The following is a 16,758-nucleotide window of genomic DNA, read 5'->3' as shown; positions in this document are numbered from 1 at the left end:
TAAAATATTGATAGACCCTCCCCTCTAGGGGCACTCCATTTGTCCCCAGGGCAGCAGACTGGCTGGCTCAAGGGGTGTGGAATAAGGTCTTTGCCCCTTCTACCCTAGAAGGACCCACTTCTAGGCCATCCCAGTCCAGGAGAAAAATGTACTCGTGGTTTTTGCTCCAACTTCTGCCATTACAAATCAGTTCAAAGGAGTCCAAGTGACTCCCTCCTGTTTGTGCCGTAATCAGGCTGGCTATAAAGAAACACCAGGGTGGATTTATTTCTGCTACTGGAATGGGCTCTTCTCTTTTACTCTGACATGGGGAAGGGCTTAATGGTATCAGGGGGTTTAATGGTCCCCTATCCGCCCGCCCTTACAATGCCTTTCACTCCTGACCCTGTAGATGCCTGTCCTTCAGCGCTGGGCTCCCCCAGCTCTACCAGTGCCCCACTCCACAGTCCCCCTGCCTCCCCCAGCCCTGCTGCTGCCTCTCAGTCCTATTTTGCATCCAGCCCTTCTACTGCTCCACTCTTGCCCCCTCCCCCCCCCCGTCCTGTCCTCCTCAGTCCAGCTGTTGCCCTTCGCTCCCAACCCACACCCCTTGCTCTCCATGCCCAGAATGGGTTAAGGCTCTCAAGTTCCCTTTTCCATGACCCTGGAGCCAGTGACGTTTTTAAACAGTATACAGCAGTTCCCTCCTCACTCGCTCCCATTAAACTAATGGAAACCAGCCCGAGCTCAAAAGGGAGGGACGAACATGATGAGTAGGAAGGGACTGGGGCCAAACAGCCCTAGATATGGAAGCAGAAGCACTGAGAGCTCTGCGGGGTGCTGCCCCTTCCCCGTGGGATGACTCCACCGCTGTACTCGGAGCTAGAGCCAGGGTCCCTGCCCTAGGCCAGTAACACCCAGCCCCACTCCAGCTGGTCTTCTCAGCCCCCAGCTCTCCCTATCTTCTAGCTGAACTCCAGCTACCCCAACACACTGTAACTCACCCTCAAATCCCTACCACCTCCACAAATCCTCCTCCTCCCATCCATTTTTCCGCAGGTCTATCTATCTTCAAACACCTGCCTAACAACCTGCCTGCTTGCCTATCTATCTGTCTGTCTGTCTATGTATAATCACATTGGACATGCCATCTCCATCCCCCATTGCTGTCTACCTCCCCAGCCAAGGACAGCAATGAGTGGAGCAGGCCTGATATCCTGCTGTCCCTCCCCCTATCCGATAAGAAAGACAGTGGACTCTGTTTTGAGCTCCTGTCTGGGAAGGCACTGTGCAAATGGACAGGCAGGGTGGGTCACACCACTGTCCTTGGTGTCTGCCTTGACATGACCTGGAGGTGGCATCTACCAGCAGCAACACCAGAACGAGCCCACATACTATGGAGCACCCAGTACAAGCTCCCAGAAAACTGGTGACTTCCAGTGGCAGCTGCTGCATGGAGCTCTGGCCGCTATCGCTGGCGACCTGTCCCTTCTGTGGTTCCCAGTCTGGGTATCTCCTTTCAGTTTGGGCATTTCATGCTGTGACTGAGGCACATTGAAGAGGCACATCAATGAGGCACCATGCATGGTGGAAGAGGGCCAGATATTTCTAAAGGTATAACCCCATGACGGGTGTTTGGGAGGCAGAAGGGAGTTTCAAGCCTTGGCAGTCATGGGTGTGTGAGGGATGAGTTTGTTATACCCAGCTCTTTGGGGAGCTCTGTACTCTTGCATTTACACCGCTTGTTGTTAACATTTTTACAATACAGACTGAAAAAGTCTGTCTGGCTGTCTGCCTCTCTCTCTTTCTCTCCTTATTTACCTACCCACCCACCCCATAAACCTCTTTCTCTCTTTACCAATTCCTTTCTCTCTCCCTTATTCTCTTTCTACTTCCCCCTGCCCAGCTCCCTTTCAGTTTTAGTCTCCGCCTCCAGTGTCACAGTTACGTCAGCCAAGATGTTGGGTTTAGGCACCAGGAAGTCAGCCCTCCAGCACCCGGCACAGCACTGACCTAAAAAAACATTACTTGGGGCAGAAGGGAATGAAACAGGGAGAGAGGAATGGACCTGCAAGTCTGAGGTGAAACACATAAGCTCTGCTCCAAGAATAGGGCAGAAAAGGTAATGGATGGTACCGTGCTTTGGGAACTCAGGGCAGAAAGGACGGGGTTGTGGGTCAGGAGTAAGGGCCACTAGCAAGGCTGCTGTGCAAGATACTTTGAGGCAGGAGTGAGGGGCATTTGCAAGGCAGGGTGGGGGCTGTGGGTTGGGAGCAGGGGGCAGTGAGACGTCTCAAAGGGCAGGGGCTGCACACTGGGAGTGAGGGGGATTGGCAGAGGCAGGGGCAAGGCGCTGCAGGGTACCACCTGGGCACCACCAGGATAAGGGGTGGGAGGCCAGTGCGAGTGAGGGGCATTAGTAGAAGCTCAGAGCTGGGGATGGGGAATGTGGGTCAGCAGTGAGAAGCACTGGCAGGGCTTTGGGAACCCCAGAGCCCAGGGGGCCCAGGGGCTGGAGGTTGGGAGTGAGGGGCACTGGCAGGGCTGGGTGAAGGGAGACCCCAGGGCTGGGGGTCAGGACTGAGGGGCCCACCCTATCTGCTCCTCCAGGTGCTGCCATGGCTAATGGCAATGAATTCCAGGAGAGGATCCCTTATGAGGACTTGGAGGAGGATATGAAGTTGATCGGCCATGGTGGCTTCGGCACTGTCTACTTGGCCAATCACAAGCGGTGGCACATCCACGTCGCCATCAAGGAGATGAGGCAGTAAGAGTGGGGGTTCCCCATCTCTATTCTCTCCACAACCACCTGCTCCTTCTTCCCCCTCCTCCTCTCTCCCACTGGGAACCTCCTGTCCTGTCACACCCCCCAGCTCCTCTTCTCCATCTCCCTATAGCCCTGTATTCTCCTCCTTCCCCTGGCAGGGATTCCCCCTACAGCCATAAAGAGCTCCTGGCTGAAGCCCGGGCCATGGACAGAGCTCGTTTCCTGTATGTCCTCCGCCTCTTTGGTCTCTGTGAGCTGAAAAGGCAGGCCAGCTGGGACCCCAATCCACAGTTCGGGATTGTCATGGAGTACATGGAGAATGGCAGCCTGGCCAAGCTGCAGGAGAAGATCCAGCATGTGCCCTGGGCCCTGCGCTTCCAATTCCTCCACCAGGTAGCACTGGGCATGAACTACCTGCATGGCCTCAAACCACCCCTGCTCCACCTGGACCTCAAGCCCAGCAATGTCCTCCTTGATGAAAGCCTCAGTGTCCGGGTAAGGATGGCCTATCCATCCCCCACCCTGCTTCCCACTTGTCTCAGTCAGCCAGTGCCCTCAGCCTGAAGCCAGCACCCCTTGGAGGGAAAAGTCCCCCTACCCCATTGCCTTCCCCTTGATCTTCCCTCTCTTCTGCTCTTCCCTTGCAGCTGGCAGATTTTGGCTTGTCCAAGTTCAAGCAAGGGACTACCAAATTGGAGGCAGCAAGGTCGGAGGAAGGAAGTGTTCTTGGAGGGACCCTGGAGTACATGCCGCCCGAAGCTCTGGATGATATTAATTACAAGCCAACCCAAGCTACGGATATGTACAGGTGAATGGAGGCCCAGCTCCTCTGCCTGTCACTGAGCTGGATGGACCATGCTGATGCGGGGATGGCCCAGGGTTGTGCTATGGGGTGCTGGGCTGCAGGGAGTGGGTTTGGGTCTCAGGGGAGGGGTTTACAGGGGGTGTTTTGCTGCGGGCAGCTGAGCTGGGGACACTGGCAAGGGGCACCATCCTGACTCATATGCTTTTTGCTCTTTGCAGTTATGCCATCCTCACCTGGTCTGTTTTAACTGGAGAAGAACCATACCCAGGTGGGACATTATTTACCCCTTCCTTTCAATCAGCCTTGTCCGGAGACGGGCAGGTCTTAGTCAGTCCAGCAGATGGCAGCAAGCTCATGCATCTAGGCCAGGGATGTCCAACTGAAATGAGTGCAGGGGCCAGATTCTGACTGCAGGGTTTCTTGCCCTGGCTGCTGGAGACTCAGTGTTGAGGCAGCACATAGGGGTTAATGCTGCTGCAGGCCTGCCTCTCTCCCCACCCTTTTGCATGCCAGATAACAGTCAGAAACTAGAAATTTGGTGATGGATAAGAACAGAGGTAGCATTCAATCTCTAAGTATTCTGCTAACACAGAAATTCTAGAAGCCATAGCAAGAAGCCCAGCAAGCCAAATCCAGAAGTGGGTCAGCTACCAAGAGAGAAGCCTCATGGGCCAGATAACCCATTTCTGCAGGCCAGAACAGACCTGTGGGTCCTATGTTTGACACCCCTGATTTAAGGCAAAGAGGTTCGTGCTGGCGCACAGTAATTAGTGGCAACCTGGGGTCTGGGCTAAACAACAGAGCAGGACACAAGAAGAGGGGAAGAGGGGAGACATGATGCTATAGGCCAACAGAGAAATTAGTTATTGGAGATGGATGATTATGGAAAGAGATGGAGAGAGAGAGAGAAGGATTAGCTTGATGGAAAAGTGGATACATGCAGAGAGATGGTGGATGGGCAGATGGATGCATTGCTGGATGTGGGTTGAAAGAGGATTGTTTGGTGGAAAAATGTGGATGGAGAAATGAGTGGATGAATAGGCAAAAAGATAGTGGAAAATTGGAAAAAAACTTTAGAGAAGTATAGATAGGGGACAAAGTAGAAAACTTGGAAATGGATAGAAAGGGACAGAAGGAGAGAGAGACGGATGGTTGATTGAAGATAGATAAAAAGCTGGACAGTGGGCAAGTGGTTTCCACCTAAAAATCTTAAAGAGGATGTGGTCATTTAATCTGTTTTTTTGAAAATGTCTCAGATTTGATTAAATGGAATCTAATGTATTTCATCCCCATTCTAGACTATTTTGGTTGGAGCAAATGTGTGTGTGTGTGTGTGTGTGTGTATGTGTATGTGTGTTTATGGGTATCTTCTGATAAATACGTCTTACAGTGGATCATCTAGCTCTGCTAGATGGAAGATGCATAGAGACACTTGACTGAGGGCTCAGTAGGAGGTGCTGACCCAGATAACCCACTGTAGCACTCAGGGGTACTGTGCGTGGGGGAGCCAGACAGTTTTTTTCTAGGGGTCACTCTTCCTTGGAGCCAGGCCTCCTTTTCTGGGTACTATGCCCAGCTCTGGAAGGCACGCAGGATCCAGTGCAGGGTGGAGCAGAGGGAGGCTGAGGATCAGGACACCTGGGTTCTAGTCTGGATCCAGGAAAGGGAATGAGCTCTAATGGGTCACAGCAGGAAAGCTGGGAGTTGGACACCTGGGTAAAGAAATAAACAGACAGCTCTGCTTCAGATCCTTGATGCAAAAGGTAGAAAGTCACATCGCTACTCCATGCCTTGGTTTTACTGGCAGTGAAGCAGCATGTTTCCTGTCACATCTGAAGTAGGCATGAGGCCACTGAGCCCCATTTGATTCTCTCATCCTTCCATGAGGGTGGGTGTGTGGGGATGGGGGGATCCAATGTTTTTGGTTCCAATATGGCACCCCCTGCACATCTGTGGGGAAACCCTCTTAGGAACATGGCTAGTATTGCAAGGAGGTCTGGAAGAACTAGGTGTTTTAGGGCTTTAGCCAGCAGTATTCAAACTGGGTCCCAAGAGGGGAGGGGGGTCCCTATATAAATAATCCTGGCTCTGTCACAGGTTACCTTAAGACTGCATGCAGCCAATTAAAATGAAAACATTCACCTGTTGAAGGATGTTAAACCATGAGAAGTACGCTCTCAATGTTCTCAAGATAAGTCACTGAAAGGGGGGTTGATCTTGGAAATGTTTTAGCCATAATGTTCCAGGGTATTTGAATAGTCAAGGGTGGTAAAATGTTTTACTTTCACTTGTTCAGCACCCCAGGATGCACAGTTCTCAGTTGCTTTCCCAGTTCCCACCCTCCAAAACTCTAGTAGTCTTCCCCGCCCCCACTTCCCTCTGAGAGCAACTGCTCTGAGAAGCTTAATTGTGGAGAGACCATGGAGCTGGGGAGGCTTCCTTCCTTTGGCCACATGGCCTCACTACCAGGAGGCTGAGTTTCAATGAGACCTGGAAGCCAGTGGGAAACATGCTTCCCTGGGGCTCTCTGGCAGGGCAGATTAATGCGTAGGCAAACTAGGAACATGCCTAGGACCCTGAGCTGCAAGAGGTCCCTGGTCCTCCCCTCGGCGGTAGTGGTGCAAAGGGACCGATCTCTCTCACTTCCCTTCCCTTCCCTTCCCTTCCCTTCCCTTCCTCTCCCCTCCGCTGGCCTCACCGCTGCCATGCCTCAGAGCCCCACTCTCCACGGCAGCAGTGCCAGGGTGGGGAGGGGTTGCGGGGGTCTCGAACAGCCCAGGGCCCATGAGTTCATTTGCCTAGGGCCTACTAAAGGGCTAATACAGCCCTGCTCACTGGTCAAGCCAAGCTGTAGGTCTGCACTAAGAGTGAGGTCACGACCAAATCATCTTCAGCCAGACACCAGAATCTGGGGAAAAAACAGCTTTGCCAGGTCTCTGTGGTCTGCACAAGCCATGGCAACTCCACACTGAGAGTGGGGCCACCAAGGCTTAAGCCCCAGTGGCCCAACTATCAACAAGGAGCCTCTGTATCAGAGCAGGGGGGCTGGACCTGATCACCTCACAAGGTCCCTTCCAGTGTCCGTTTCAGGCGGCCCAGAAAGCCTGGGGAAGCTGCTTCAGAGCTATAAGCCTCCCTCCCATCCTATCGCCTGACTACTGTCTCCACGCCTCCGCTCCTCAGACTCTGTCACGGCAACTCACAGGCGTGTAGGTCTGAAATGATATGGAGCCTCCACTTGTGCCACCTCTAAAACTTCCCTAACTATGCCATCAGAACAGTTCACAGATTTCAGGCATTACACAGGTCACCTGTCACCACTGGGGGACAGTTGTCTTCACTGCAGTAAAGTCTTTAACTGGAGGGAAGCATCAGAGCATGGTTGCAATGTCACTTACCCACCGTGTGGGGATATTCCCAATACACAGCTGTTTTCTTCCCCTGTCCCCAGATGTCCATCCTAAGTGGAAGAGCTTCCTTTTAGGGCTACACATTCCTGCAGGAGAAAGGCCTGACATGACCAAGCTGGACATCATCACTGGCGTGCCAGGACTGAAGGAAATGAAGCAGTTAATGAAGTCATGCTGGCACCAGGAAAGCTCTCAGAGACCCACCTTCCAAGGTTAGCCTCCTAGCAGATGGGGTGGCCCCGATACTCTAAGAAAGTACTAGTGGGTGCTGTGCTGCAGGGATTAGGAACCAGAAGGGGATGCTTGCTGGGGGAAGCCATACTAAAGGAGCTATGCTGCCATACTGGGGGATTTATGGGGCACTATGCTATGTGGAGCAGGATGGAGCCTCAGTAGGGTGGCCTTGCTCCTGCAGTCAGTGCCTATGGCATCCACCGAGAGCTGCAGGGGCCAGGATAGGGGCTCCATATGGGTACTCTTCCTTGGTGGGGCTGTGGGAGTTCATTTGCACCGGCATGGCACTAAAGGCACCTGACCTCTCTTTCTCATCCAGACTGCAGTGACAAAACAATGAAAATCTTCTCCTACTACAATGCCCACATCACACAAGCTGTCCGCATGGTCCAGGACATGCTGAAAAAGCCGTCTCCCACCCTGATCCCTGGATGTCCTGCCCCGGTTGCCAGCTATTCTGGGAAGGATCACCAAACTTCTGAAGGTGTCCGTGCTGCTTCTGTTCCTGAAAACCCAGGCCTCCACGACTCTCTGCTGCCTACAGCCTCCCTTGGGATCTCAAAGAAATTCCAGAGCCTTCACTTGGAGGAAACACCATCCAGAAAAAATGGTGAGTATTTCCCTTCAGCCCCTACCCCACCTTGGCCATGAAAACTGCAAACCCCACCTCCACCATGTCTGCCAAAGGAGTCCCATGTCTGACATGAGTGCAGAGAGTGCCCCACCTTGGAGGTGGGTGGTACGGGAAGTCCTGCATCAAAAGTGGTGCAGGGGGAATTCCCAGCTCCAGCATGGCTGGACAGGAAGTGCCCTCTCTGCTGTGGCCAGGGTAGAAGGCCACATATTGTAGTGGCATTATGGGAAGTGATGACTCCTGAGTGGCAGGAAAGGACGCCTGCCTCCAAGTGACCAGACAAGGCATGGCAGTGGAGGAAATGACCTGCCTGACCATGTACCAACACAGGAAGTCCCACCTCTGGAGGGCTGGCATAGTAAGTCCCACCCAAAGTAGGTGGCAAGAGAGGAAGTCCTACCTTTCCTGTAGCCACACTGTTAGAGAGATGGGACTTCTTCAGCTGGATGTTGGGGTTAAATTACCAGCCTGTGGGGCTACAAAGCCTTTAGTGATGGTTTTGGGGGAATGTGTGGGGGAGGCCAGGGCATCCCCAATATGTTGGGAGTGACTCACAGGGGATGGGGGACTCTGTGTCCCTACAGAGGCAATGCCACCAGGCTTTGAGGAAGAAAGAATCCTAAAGAAAGGAGAGAGTGGGTGTGTTACCCTATCACAGGTAAATAGCAGCCTTCTTCTTTGGGTAGGATACAGATTATTATGCTAAGCAGGGTTGGTGTGGGTCAGGGCCTAGATGGGTCAGGAGACCTTTTGGGAGGAGAGCAGAGATGGTGCTGACCCATATGGCCCCGAGAGACATTAGAGGGTGCAGTGGGCAAGGCAGGGGAGCTGAAAGTGGATGATATCCCTCCACTGGTGGTGCTGATCCCTGTACAGGCAACCCTTGCTTAGTGCTCTTAATTGGTTCCCAAAAAACCAAATGTTAAGCAGAACAGTGTTAAACAAACCCCATTTTCCCATAGGAATTAATGTAAATAAATATAATTCATTACCAGGGCACCCAGCAGCAGCAACGTGAGCACCTGATAAAGCAGGGCCAGCTCAGCTAGCACCACGCCGTTGCTGCCCTCCTGGGCCCGGGCCATGGAGGCGGTGTTGTTGGTGCCCTCCATGCCGGGCACAGCCACAGTCACGGTCGCTCCAGGTGCTGGCAGGCTAAATTGCACAATAAGGCTGCACACCATCGGTGCGCTGTGGTGTCGGGTACGATCCCTGCTCAATGCCTATGAACGTTTTAATGAAACTCGCTGAGTGTTAAGTGGAATCAAGTATGAATGTAAAATGAGTGTTATAGCGAACTAGCACTAAGCAAAACAGCATTAAGTGGGGTTTGCCTGTACTCTCATGGGTTGTAAAGGAAGGATGTCCAGTACAGAGGAGTGTTTGTGATTCACTAGGAGTCACTGTGCCCTCCCAGTCAGAACCGGGAAAGCCATCCCTATGTTGTTTCTGGGGCTATGCCCCAGCCCAGGGGCTGCTGTGTCAACATGCTCCAGTGTGCCTCACCCCAGACCAGTCTGTATTTCAGTACTGGGCAACGAGCCCCCCAGTACAGCCGACTCCACAGGTGGCTGCATTATAGCACTGGATAGTGGAACCCTATATAAACAGCCCTGACACTCCCCACCCCAAAAATACCTGCAGCAGGAGACAAGTCCCTACAATTATATCCTATGAGGCTTTATTTTTTATTTTTCTCTTTCAAGGGAACTGAAGGACTAAATAATGGAGGCTTGGGCACCCAGGAGAAAACTTACACTCGGCCTCCAGGTACTGTCTTTCCAAACCCTGCCTGGGCCCAAAGATTGAGTCAGGAGGATATACCACTTTTGCAGTACTCACCTTTGATCACAAGGGGGCAGCAGGTCACTTGCCAGTAGTACAGATGGCAAATCAGAGCCCAGCAGAAAGAGTCTCCCTTTTAAGAGCCCATTAACCGGGAGAAATCCGTGACATTTGCAATCTGGCTGCAAAAAAACTTTATACAAGACAAAGGAATCAGAACTCTGGGTAGAAGTGATATCTTTTATTAGACCAACTAGATATTTGCAAAAAAAAATCTTTATTTGCAAGCTTTTAGGACACTCACCCTTCTTCAGGCATAGGATTCACCAATTCACAGAAGTTTAGGTCTGGAATGGACCTCATGAGATCATTGGGTGTAGCCCCCGCTGCTCTGGGCAGGAAAATAGATGGAGTCAAAAAACCCTAGCAAGGTGTGTGCCCAGTCTCCTTTTGAAGATCCCCAGGGTAGGTGCCTGCACCACCCCCACTGGGAGTCTATTCCAGAGCCTGGTCACACAAACCATGAAGTTTTTCCTTATATTCAGCCTGAGCCCAGAGGAGAATGCAAAGATTGTAAAATTTATCCTAGGTGGAAATGAAAATGAATTTCAATTGAATTTTCATTTCCATCTAGGAGAAATTTTACAATATTTGCGTTGTCCTATGCCTGACGGAAGTGAGTGTGCCCAAAAGCAAACATTTTTTTTCCAAATATCTAATTGGTCTAATAAAAGATACCACCTCTACGCAGAGTTCTGATTCCTTGTGCCTGTAGACCAATACTGCTACAACCTGTATCCTTATAAAGGGAAGACATTCATGAAGATCAGAGGTTGGCAGAGAAACTTTGCTGCCCCCTTAAAGGTGATGTGTCCATGAGGGATGGAGTCTGCTGTTTGGCAGTGAGAAATTCCCCTTTAAAAGTAAATTCCCCTTGAAGAATAAATGAAGGCCAGAGTTTGGGTGTGAGAAACTCTCCTGTTAAAGGGGAAATCTACATGAAGACTAGAGGTTGGCAGTGAGGAACTTTACTTTTAAAAGGTAATCACCTGGGGAGGTGGGAGGGTGGTAAGGGAGGAAGTGAGGACAGAACTTGGCAATGATAAACCACTCTTAAAAGGAAAATGCCTATAAGAGACAGAGTCGGGTAGTGAGAAAGTCTTCCCAAAGGGGAGATGTCCCTGAGGGACAGAGTCTGGCAGTGAAAAATTCCAGCCTTAAAGAGAAAGTGCTCTGGAAAGTTTAACTCAAAATGTTCTTCCTCCCCAGATTATCCAGAAAGGCTTCTCTCCAACCCCAACCTCCCACAAATGCAACTCCCCATCCAGGGGTCATGTTACCACCCAGGGGCTATGAACTCTAACAGTTACCCAGTATGTGTGTACTCTGGGCCAGGAGGAGGGTGGAGTACATAAGAAAGGAAGGGGAAAAGGAGGCAATGTAGGGGGCAGCTATAGGGCTGGTGGAGTTGGAGTCCGGGGGAAACAGATGCCTATGGGTTGGGTCTGTAGGTGAGGTGGAAGAGGGCTGATGGAAAGGGGCGGGGGGCTGGTCTAGGGCTTGGGGGATGGACGTAGAGATATGGAGAGGGGCTTCCCTCCAAGCTGATTGTGCCATGTTCTCTCTTCCTTTCTCCCATTCCTGCCACTCTGGTCTGTTGCAGCTGCCAGTTTATGCAGGTAAGCAAGCGGTGGGCATCACTGCCCCATTCACCTGGGGACTTGAGGACACTCAGAAACAGCTGGCAAGGTGGGGGAAGGGGCTCCTTGTGAGGGGTGGAGGGATTTAAGGATCCAGCATGTCACTCCCAAGAAAGGTTCTGTTTCCCCCAAGAAAGATAGGCCCAGAGGCAGCATTTCCTTCTTTCCATTCTTCTTCCCATCCCCATGCACCCCACTTATTTCCTACCTACAGAGCCCATGTAAACCCCTTCATGCATCCATCCACCCCTGTACACACAGCCTGTCTGTTTATTCCAGGAGTGGGCAATTATTGGGCCCATGGGCCCCATAGGGAGTTTTGATGGGGTGTTGCAGGCTGAGTCAGCGTCCCCACCTCTCCATCCATCCATCCAACCATCCATCCATCCATCTCCATAGACCAGTGTTTCTAAACCAGGGTGGTGAGAGATCCTTTCAATGGTATCACAGATTATTAGTACCGTTAGATGTGCAAATACCTACATATGGTTAACAAGATGAACCCTGAAATTTTAAAATAGGAATCCTTAGTGTAACAAAATCTTCTTACCTACAGTGGTCTTTCTGAGCTCTTTCAAACAAAAGAATAGCTCTATTATTTTTCTGTAATCAAGAAATGAGTGAAAAATAAGAGTTGGCATTTTCTGAGGGGTACCTTGAGTCTAAAAATGTTGAGAACCACTGCCATAGTCATTGCCTGTCTGTCCTTACCCATCAGGACTCATCTTTCCCAATGGGGAAAGACATCCACACTTGCATCCACCCTATATCCTGCCCATATGCTTCTCTTTCCATAGACCCCTTTCTTCTGTCTTTCCCCTGGTCTCTGCCTCGGTCTCTCTTCACTTCCTTGTTTCCATCTCTCTTACAGGAAATCCCATTATCTTGACTGGCAACAACACCGGCATCCAAATTGGAAAAAACAATGTCATGAAAGTGATAAAAAAGCCAAAGAAGAATTCCAAGAAGAAGTGATGGAGGCTACAGCAGTCTTCCCGTGGGTGGGTCAGCCTGTTGATCTCCCAAAGCCCGCTTCGCTAGTTTGCATATTTCTTCTCTTGGAGTACCTAACAGCCAGCCCCCTTGAACCCTCAAAGACCCTATTTTTGGTACAAAGAGCTGTCCCTTGGGAAAGTACTCTACTCCCAGCTAGCCCCCCAACCTGCCCCTCTACTGCTTCAAGGGGTAAAAAACAACAGCATTGAGGGATGGTGCTTTTGTGCAAAGTGGAGTGGTTTTGTAATACCAACATGGAATTAGTGATGTGAATACATGAGACAAGCTTTGTAATGAGAGATCTGGTATTTCATAAGGAGAATACACAACTTTCATAATGGGTGAGGAAGGAAGGAAGGAAGTTGGATTAATGGCATAGAGAAGGATGAATGGATGGATGGATGGATGGATGGATGAAAGAAAGAATGAAGAGATAAAAATGGAAAGATGGGAAATGGGAAGGATGGATAGATGAATGAATTAACAGATAAAGATGGATGGATGGAAGGATGGCCAGATGAAGAAATGAATGAACAGGTAGAGTTGGATGGATGGAAAGGTGAACAAAAAAAGAAAAAGAAAGGCAATGAGATGACCAGCCACTGGACACTCTGGGGGCTACAATTCTCTGGGGAAGTGCAAAGGAGAAGACACAGAGCACGCACACATGCCAACCCTCACAAAATGCCTCCTACATGGGGCAGTGGACAGTGTGGCACCCACAGCATGTCTAACCCTCAGTCTCCCTGGCTAGGGAGGGAAGTGTCCTGCCAGATGGGAGGAACCGTAGCAGTCTGCATAATTGGGGTGCCTGAATGGCTGGCTGACTAAGCATGGGGATGTCTGTGTAGAGGGGAAGGCTGTGCTGGAGGCATCTGCCTTTGCCTGGCTTCGTTTCAAGAGGGCGGTGTTGCCCTGGCTGGGTGGAGCCCCTGGCACATCCGCTCCAGCGAGATTCCACCACTGGGTGCCACCTCCCTGCTCAGAGCCAGGGGAAGGGCGGGGGCGGGGGGGCAGGGAGGGCTTGGGCTGAACTGGATTAGTGGGAGCCCAGAAAAGGGGTCAGTCCCCAGGGGACAGACAAGGTCAGTACCTTGTTTGTCTTCAGGCTGGGGAGAGGAGAGGAGCAGGAAAACACAAGGGGCAGGCAGGCAGAGAGAGAGAGGATGTGTATGAGGATGGTGTATGAAGGTGGAGGATTGGATGGATCCAAAGCCAAAAAAGACAGCACAGGATAGGAGGAAAGAAATCAAACATGAAGGAGAAAACCAGGCAGCCAGATACAGAATGAAATAAAAATGTGGATCAATACAGAGATAAAACATGAAAGCAGAATGGGAGAAAGTGTGAAGGGATGAAAAGAGGGAGATAGTTGATGGGGGAAAGAGATAGGTGGACATGTAGTAGGTAGAAAGTAGGTAGGTAGATAAACAGACAAAAAACATTGCTTTTTACAAAACCATGGGTTACACAATTCAAACCAAAGATATCCTTTCTCTCTCCATCCTTCCTCTGTTGCATTCTTTCTTTTATTTTTATCGCTCCCCCTGCTATAATTCCCACAACTCTAGAGGAAAAGAAAGCTAGAGAGATAAGGGAGTTTTAGATGGGAAGGAAAGACATCAAGAAGGGACAGACTGAGTGTGCAGAGCAAGTATCTGCTTGTCCCAGCTGGCAGAAAATGGCTCTATGTCTGGTGCTGGGGTCTCTGGCTAGACCCCAGGAGTGGAGTGTGTGGAGAGTGTTGGGCTGCTCCTTGGCACACGCCCCAGACAGGAAGGCACGTGTGGTCTTCATGCCTTGGCTGGGCCCCGGGTCAGGGAGCAGCCGGAGCAGGTCAAGAGGAAGGAAGGAACCATGGAGCCACTGCTTCGCGCCAGCCCCAGCCTCCACCATCCTCCCTGCAGGTTGCTGGGGCTTATCTGCCAGGCAAGCCCTTCCTGTGACGTGTGGGAAGCTGGCACTGGGACACACAGCCAGCCCATGCCCCTCAATCCTCACCCAAAGCCCACTCCGCACTGGGCTCCCCCCAGCCCTGCCAGTGCCTTTCACTCCTGACCCACAGTCCCCTACCCCCCAGCCCTGCTGGTGCTCCTCATCCCTTAGCCCCCAGCCTTAGGCTCTCCTCAACCATGCTCCTCACTCGCCTTTTTACAAGCTGCCAGCCTGAGCTGGCAGTGCGTTAGTAGCTGGGAAATAATTGCTCAGGATTCCCAGTAGACAAGGAAAGCAGTAATTAGAGGATGGCACCAAGAGAAGAGCGGTGGTGGCAGCCTTCCAGCCCTGCCCACTTCTGACCAGACTCCACTCTTCTCCCAGACCTGGGATAAAAATTAAGACATCCTAACCCCCTCCCCCCTCCCCGTTTACCTCCTAGCCTCTCAGAGCCAGGAATATTACCCACGCATCCTGGCTCATACACCTGCAGTACCCCCAAGATCACGCTCTCCTACCAGAATTGGGAGAAAACCCAGGCGTCCTGGCTCCCAGCCACCCATGTAATATGAGTGCCCTGATGAGTCCTTATTCTTAACTGAAGTTGTGTGTGCATGAGGGGTTGCTGAGGGAGGAAATGGGGCAGGACTGGTGGAGAGGCTGTAGTGTAGAGAGAGATTTCCCCAGGGTCCCAGGCAGGGAGAACTGGACCAACCAGTCCCACAGGTCTGGCCCTGTGGTCTCCTCTGCCCCTCTCCCTCTCATCACATGCCACATTCATGAGGGAGGGCTAGACCAGGAAGGAGACTTGCTGATCCAGGGAGTAGAACAAGTCTTAGCTCCCCACCTCCCAACTTTTTTCTTACCTATTAGTATCTGCAGCCAGGGGTGAAATCCAGGTGACCTGACTCCCACCCTGCCAGGCCCCGCTCTCACCCAGAGCTGGGGGATGGAAACCAGGAGTCCTGCCTCCCAGCCCAGCCCCCACTGCAGGGCTAGGACACAAACCAAAGCATCCTGCAGAGCCTTTTTGCTGCTGTCCCCAGGATCCAGCCAAGCCAGGAGTGGTCCCAGGTCGGTGACATTATTCCTTGAGGGGGGGCAGTGGCTTAGGGTGAGGTGGGAATGCACTAGTCTCCCCCCAGGTGGGGTTGGGGGAGACAGTGCTGGTGAAGAGGGACAGGCCACATGTTGCTCCATCTGAGTCATTCAGTGGACTCCATTAGAGCAGCCCCAGGAGAGATGGGTGCATTTCCAGTAAACCATTATGGCCCAGTAATTCCCTCTCTGCTCTGTCCCTCCCCATTCGGCTCTGAATAGTACAGACAGAATTGCATCAAGTGAGCTCATCTCCTCCCCAGTCACAGGAGGCAGCCAACAGTGAAATGAGTTGGCTGGGTCTCTGCCAAGTGACTGGAGGATGAGGAATTCCAGTTGGGAGGGGCTGCGGGTCAGGAGAGGGGGTCACAGGCAGGGCTGAGGAGGCCGGAGGGCATGAGTCAGGAGACGGGCACCAGCAGGGCAGGGGGAGGTCTTCCTCCGAGGGAAGTGGTCATGGCAGGGTGCCCAGCTCTCCAAACCACCAACTCTGTCTGATGGCTGATGGCTCCCACTTGTCTTCCAGGCCCCTCAGTGACTTGGTTGGTGGGTCAGCCCCTGACCTCAGTCCCAGCACTTTCCAACTTGCTTTCTCCCACTGACAGCTCCTGTCTCTTCCAGGCATTGGCAGCAGGAACTAGCCAAGCTGCTTAAGGAATTTGGGCACATCCTCATCACATATGAGAACAGGATTTGGGGTTCTCAATCCCTTAGGACTGCTTTGGAGCTCATCTTGTCCCATGTAAGGAAACTGAGTCACAAAGGGGCAGGGGGCTGGTGCAGAGCTAGGGGTAGGACTCAGGAGTCTGGACTCCCTGTTTAAGTGTCATACATAGTGTGTGGGGGCGGGGAGGCATTGCATCTCTTCACCTGTGATTGCATGTTTCTTGTTTCTCTCTGGCTGGTATTGTGTGTTGTGTTGTGTTGTACATCTGTAGTTGTTGTCCTTTCTGTGCTGGCGCATATTCCATGTCCCCCCATTTTGGAGCTGAGCTGGACCCCATCCTGTGAGCTTCCTCTGCAGCAGTGAATCCTGGCAGACAGCCATCAGTCTTTCACAGTGGGGTGCCTGGGGGAGTAGTCAAAGGATATGAGGCCTCCTGTGGGAAGGGGCGTGGAGGGTGTCCCATCTCACTTCAACACTAAATCCCTTTATCTGAGAGGACTGAGACCAGCCCCTCCCTCCACACCAAGCCCTGCTGGCCCCCCTCACTCCTGACCCTCAGCCCCCAATATCCACAGGGGCCTCAGAGTCAGGATGGAGGGCATAGCTAGGGTGGAGGCCAGGAAAGCAGCCCCCTGGGTTACTTCCCCTGACTTGTGGGGACACAGAAAGGAGAGGACTTCAGAGACTGGCCCATTCTGGGTGGGGTGCATGGGACAGGTGTGACTTCCCCTCCCTCTAGTTAACCCTG

The 16,758-nt window shown here is 51.9% G+C and overlaps 1 protein-coding gene across 10 annotated transcripts in view; it reads left to right on the top strand.

Annotated features, from left to right (window-relative positions):
• RIPK3 (receptor interacting serine/threonine kinase 3) overlaps positions 1 to 16,085 on the top strand; it is a 31,628-nt gene extending 15,543 nt beyond the window's left edge. For 2 of the 10 annotated variants that reach the window (XM_090052689.1, XM_090052686.1), the window contains 12 exons: positions 1,503 to 1,593; positions 1,886 to 2,101; positions 2,590 to 2,746; positions 2,905 to 3,241; positions 3,394 to 3,554; positions 3,770 to 3,819; positions 7,003 to 7,173; positions 7,515 to 7,805; positions 8,414 to 8,487; positions 9,536 to 9,599; positions 11,278 to 11,293; positions 12,186 to 12,607. In XM_090052689.1, the coding sequence (XP_089908815.1) occupies positions 2,598 to 2,746; positions 2,905 to 3,241; positions 3,394 to 3,554; positions 3,770 to 3,819; positions 7,003 to 7,173; positions 7,515 to 7,805; positions 8,414 to 8,487; positions 9,536 to 9,599; positions 11,278 to 11,293; positions 12,186 to 12,519 (1,647 nt within the window). In that variant the 5' untranslated portion in view covers positions 1,503 to 1,593; positions 1,886 to 2,101; positions 2,590 to 2,597 and the 3' untranslated portion in view covers positions 12,520 to 12,607. Of the gene's footprint in view, positions 1 to 1,398; positions 1,594 to 1,885; positions 2,102 to 2,589; positions 2,747 to 2,904; positions 3,242 to 3,393; positions 3,555 to 3,769; positions 3,820 to 7,002; positions 7,174 to 7,514; positions 7,806 to 8,413; positions 8,488 to 9,535; positions 9,600 to 10,883; positions 10,988 to 11,277; positions 11,294 to 12,185; positions 12,608 to 13,881; positions 15,069 to 15,118; positions 15,320 to 15,964 lie in introns of those variants that run through there. The other 8 variants (XM_090052690.1, XM_090052688.1, XR_016443058.1 and 5 more) reach the window with 7 other exon arrangements.
• The last annotated feature ends 673 nt before the right edge of the window (positions 16,086 to 16,758 follow it).

The sequence above is a fragment of the Crocodylus siamensis genome, chromosome 6 (assembly GCF_052110815.1).
Source record: "Crocodylus siamensis isolate JL-2025a chromosome 6, ASM5211081v1, whole genome shotgun sequence".
Lineage (NCBI taxonomy): Eukaryota > Metazoa > Chordata > Crocodylia > Crocodylidae > Crocodylus > Crocodylus siamensis.
Note: the sequence above shows the minus strand (reverse complement) of the source record. Positions and strands in the feature narration are given on the sequence as shown.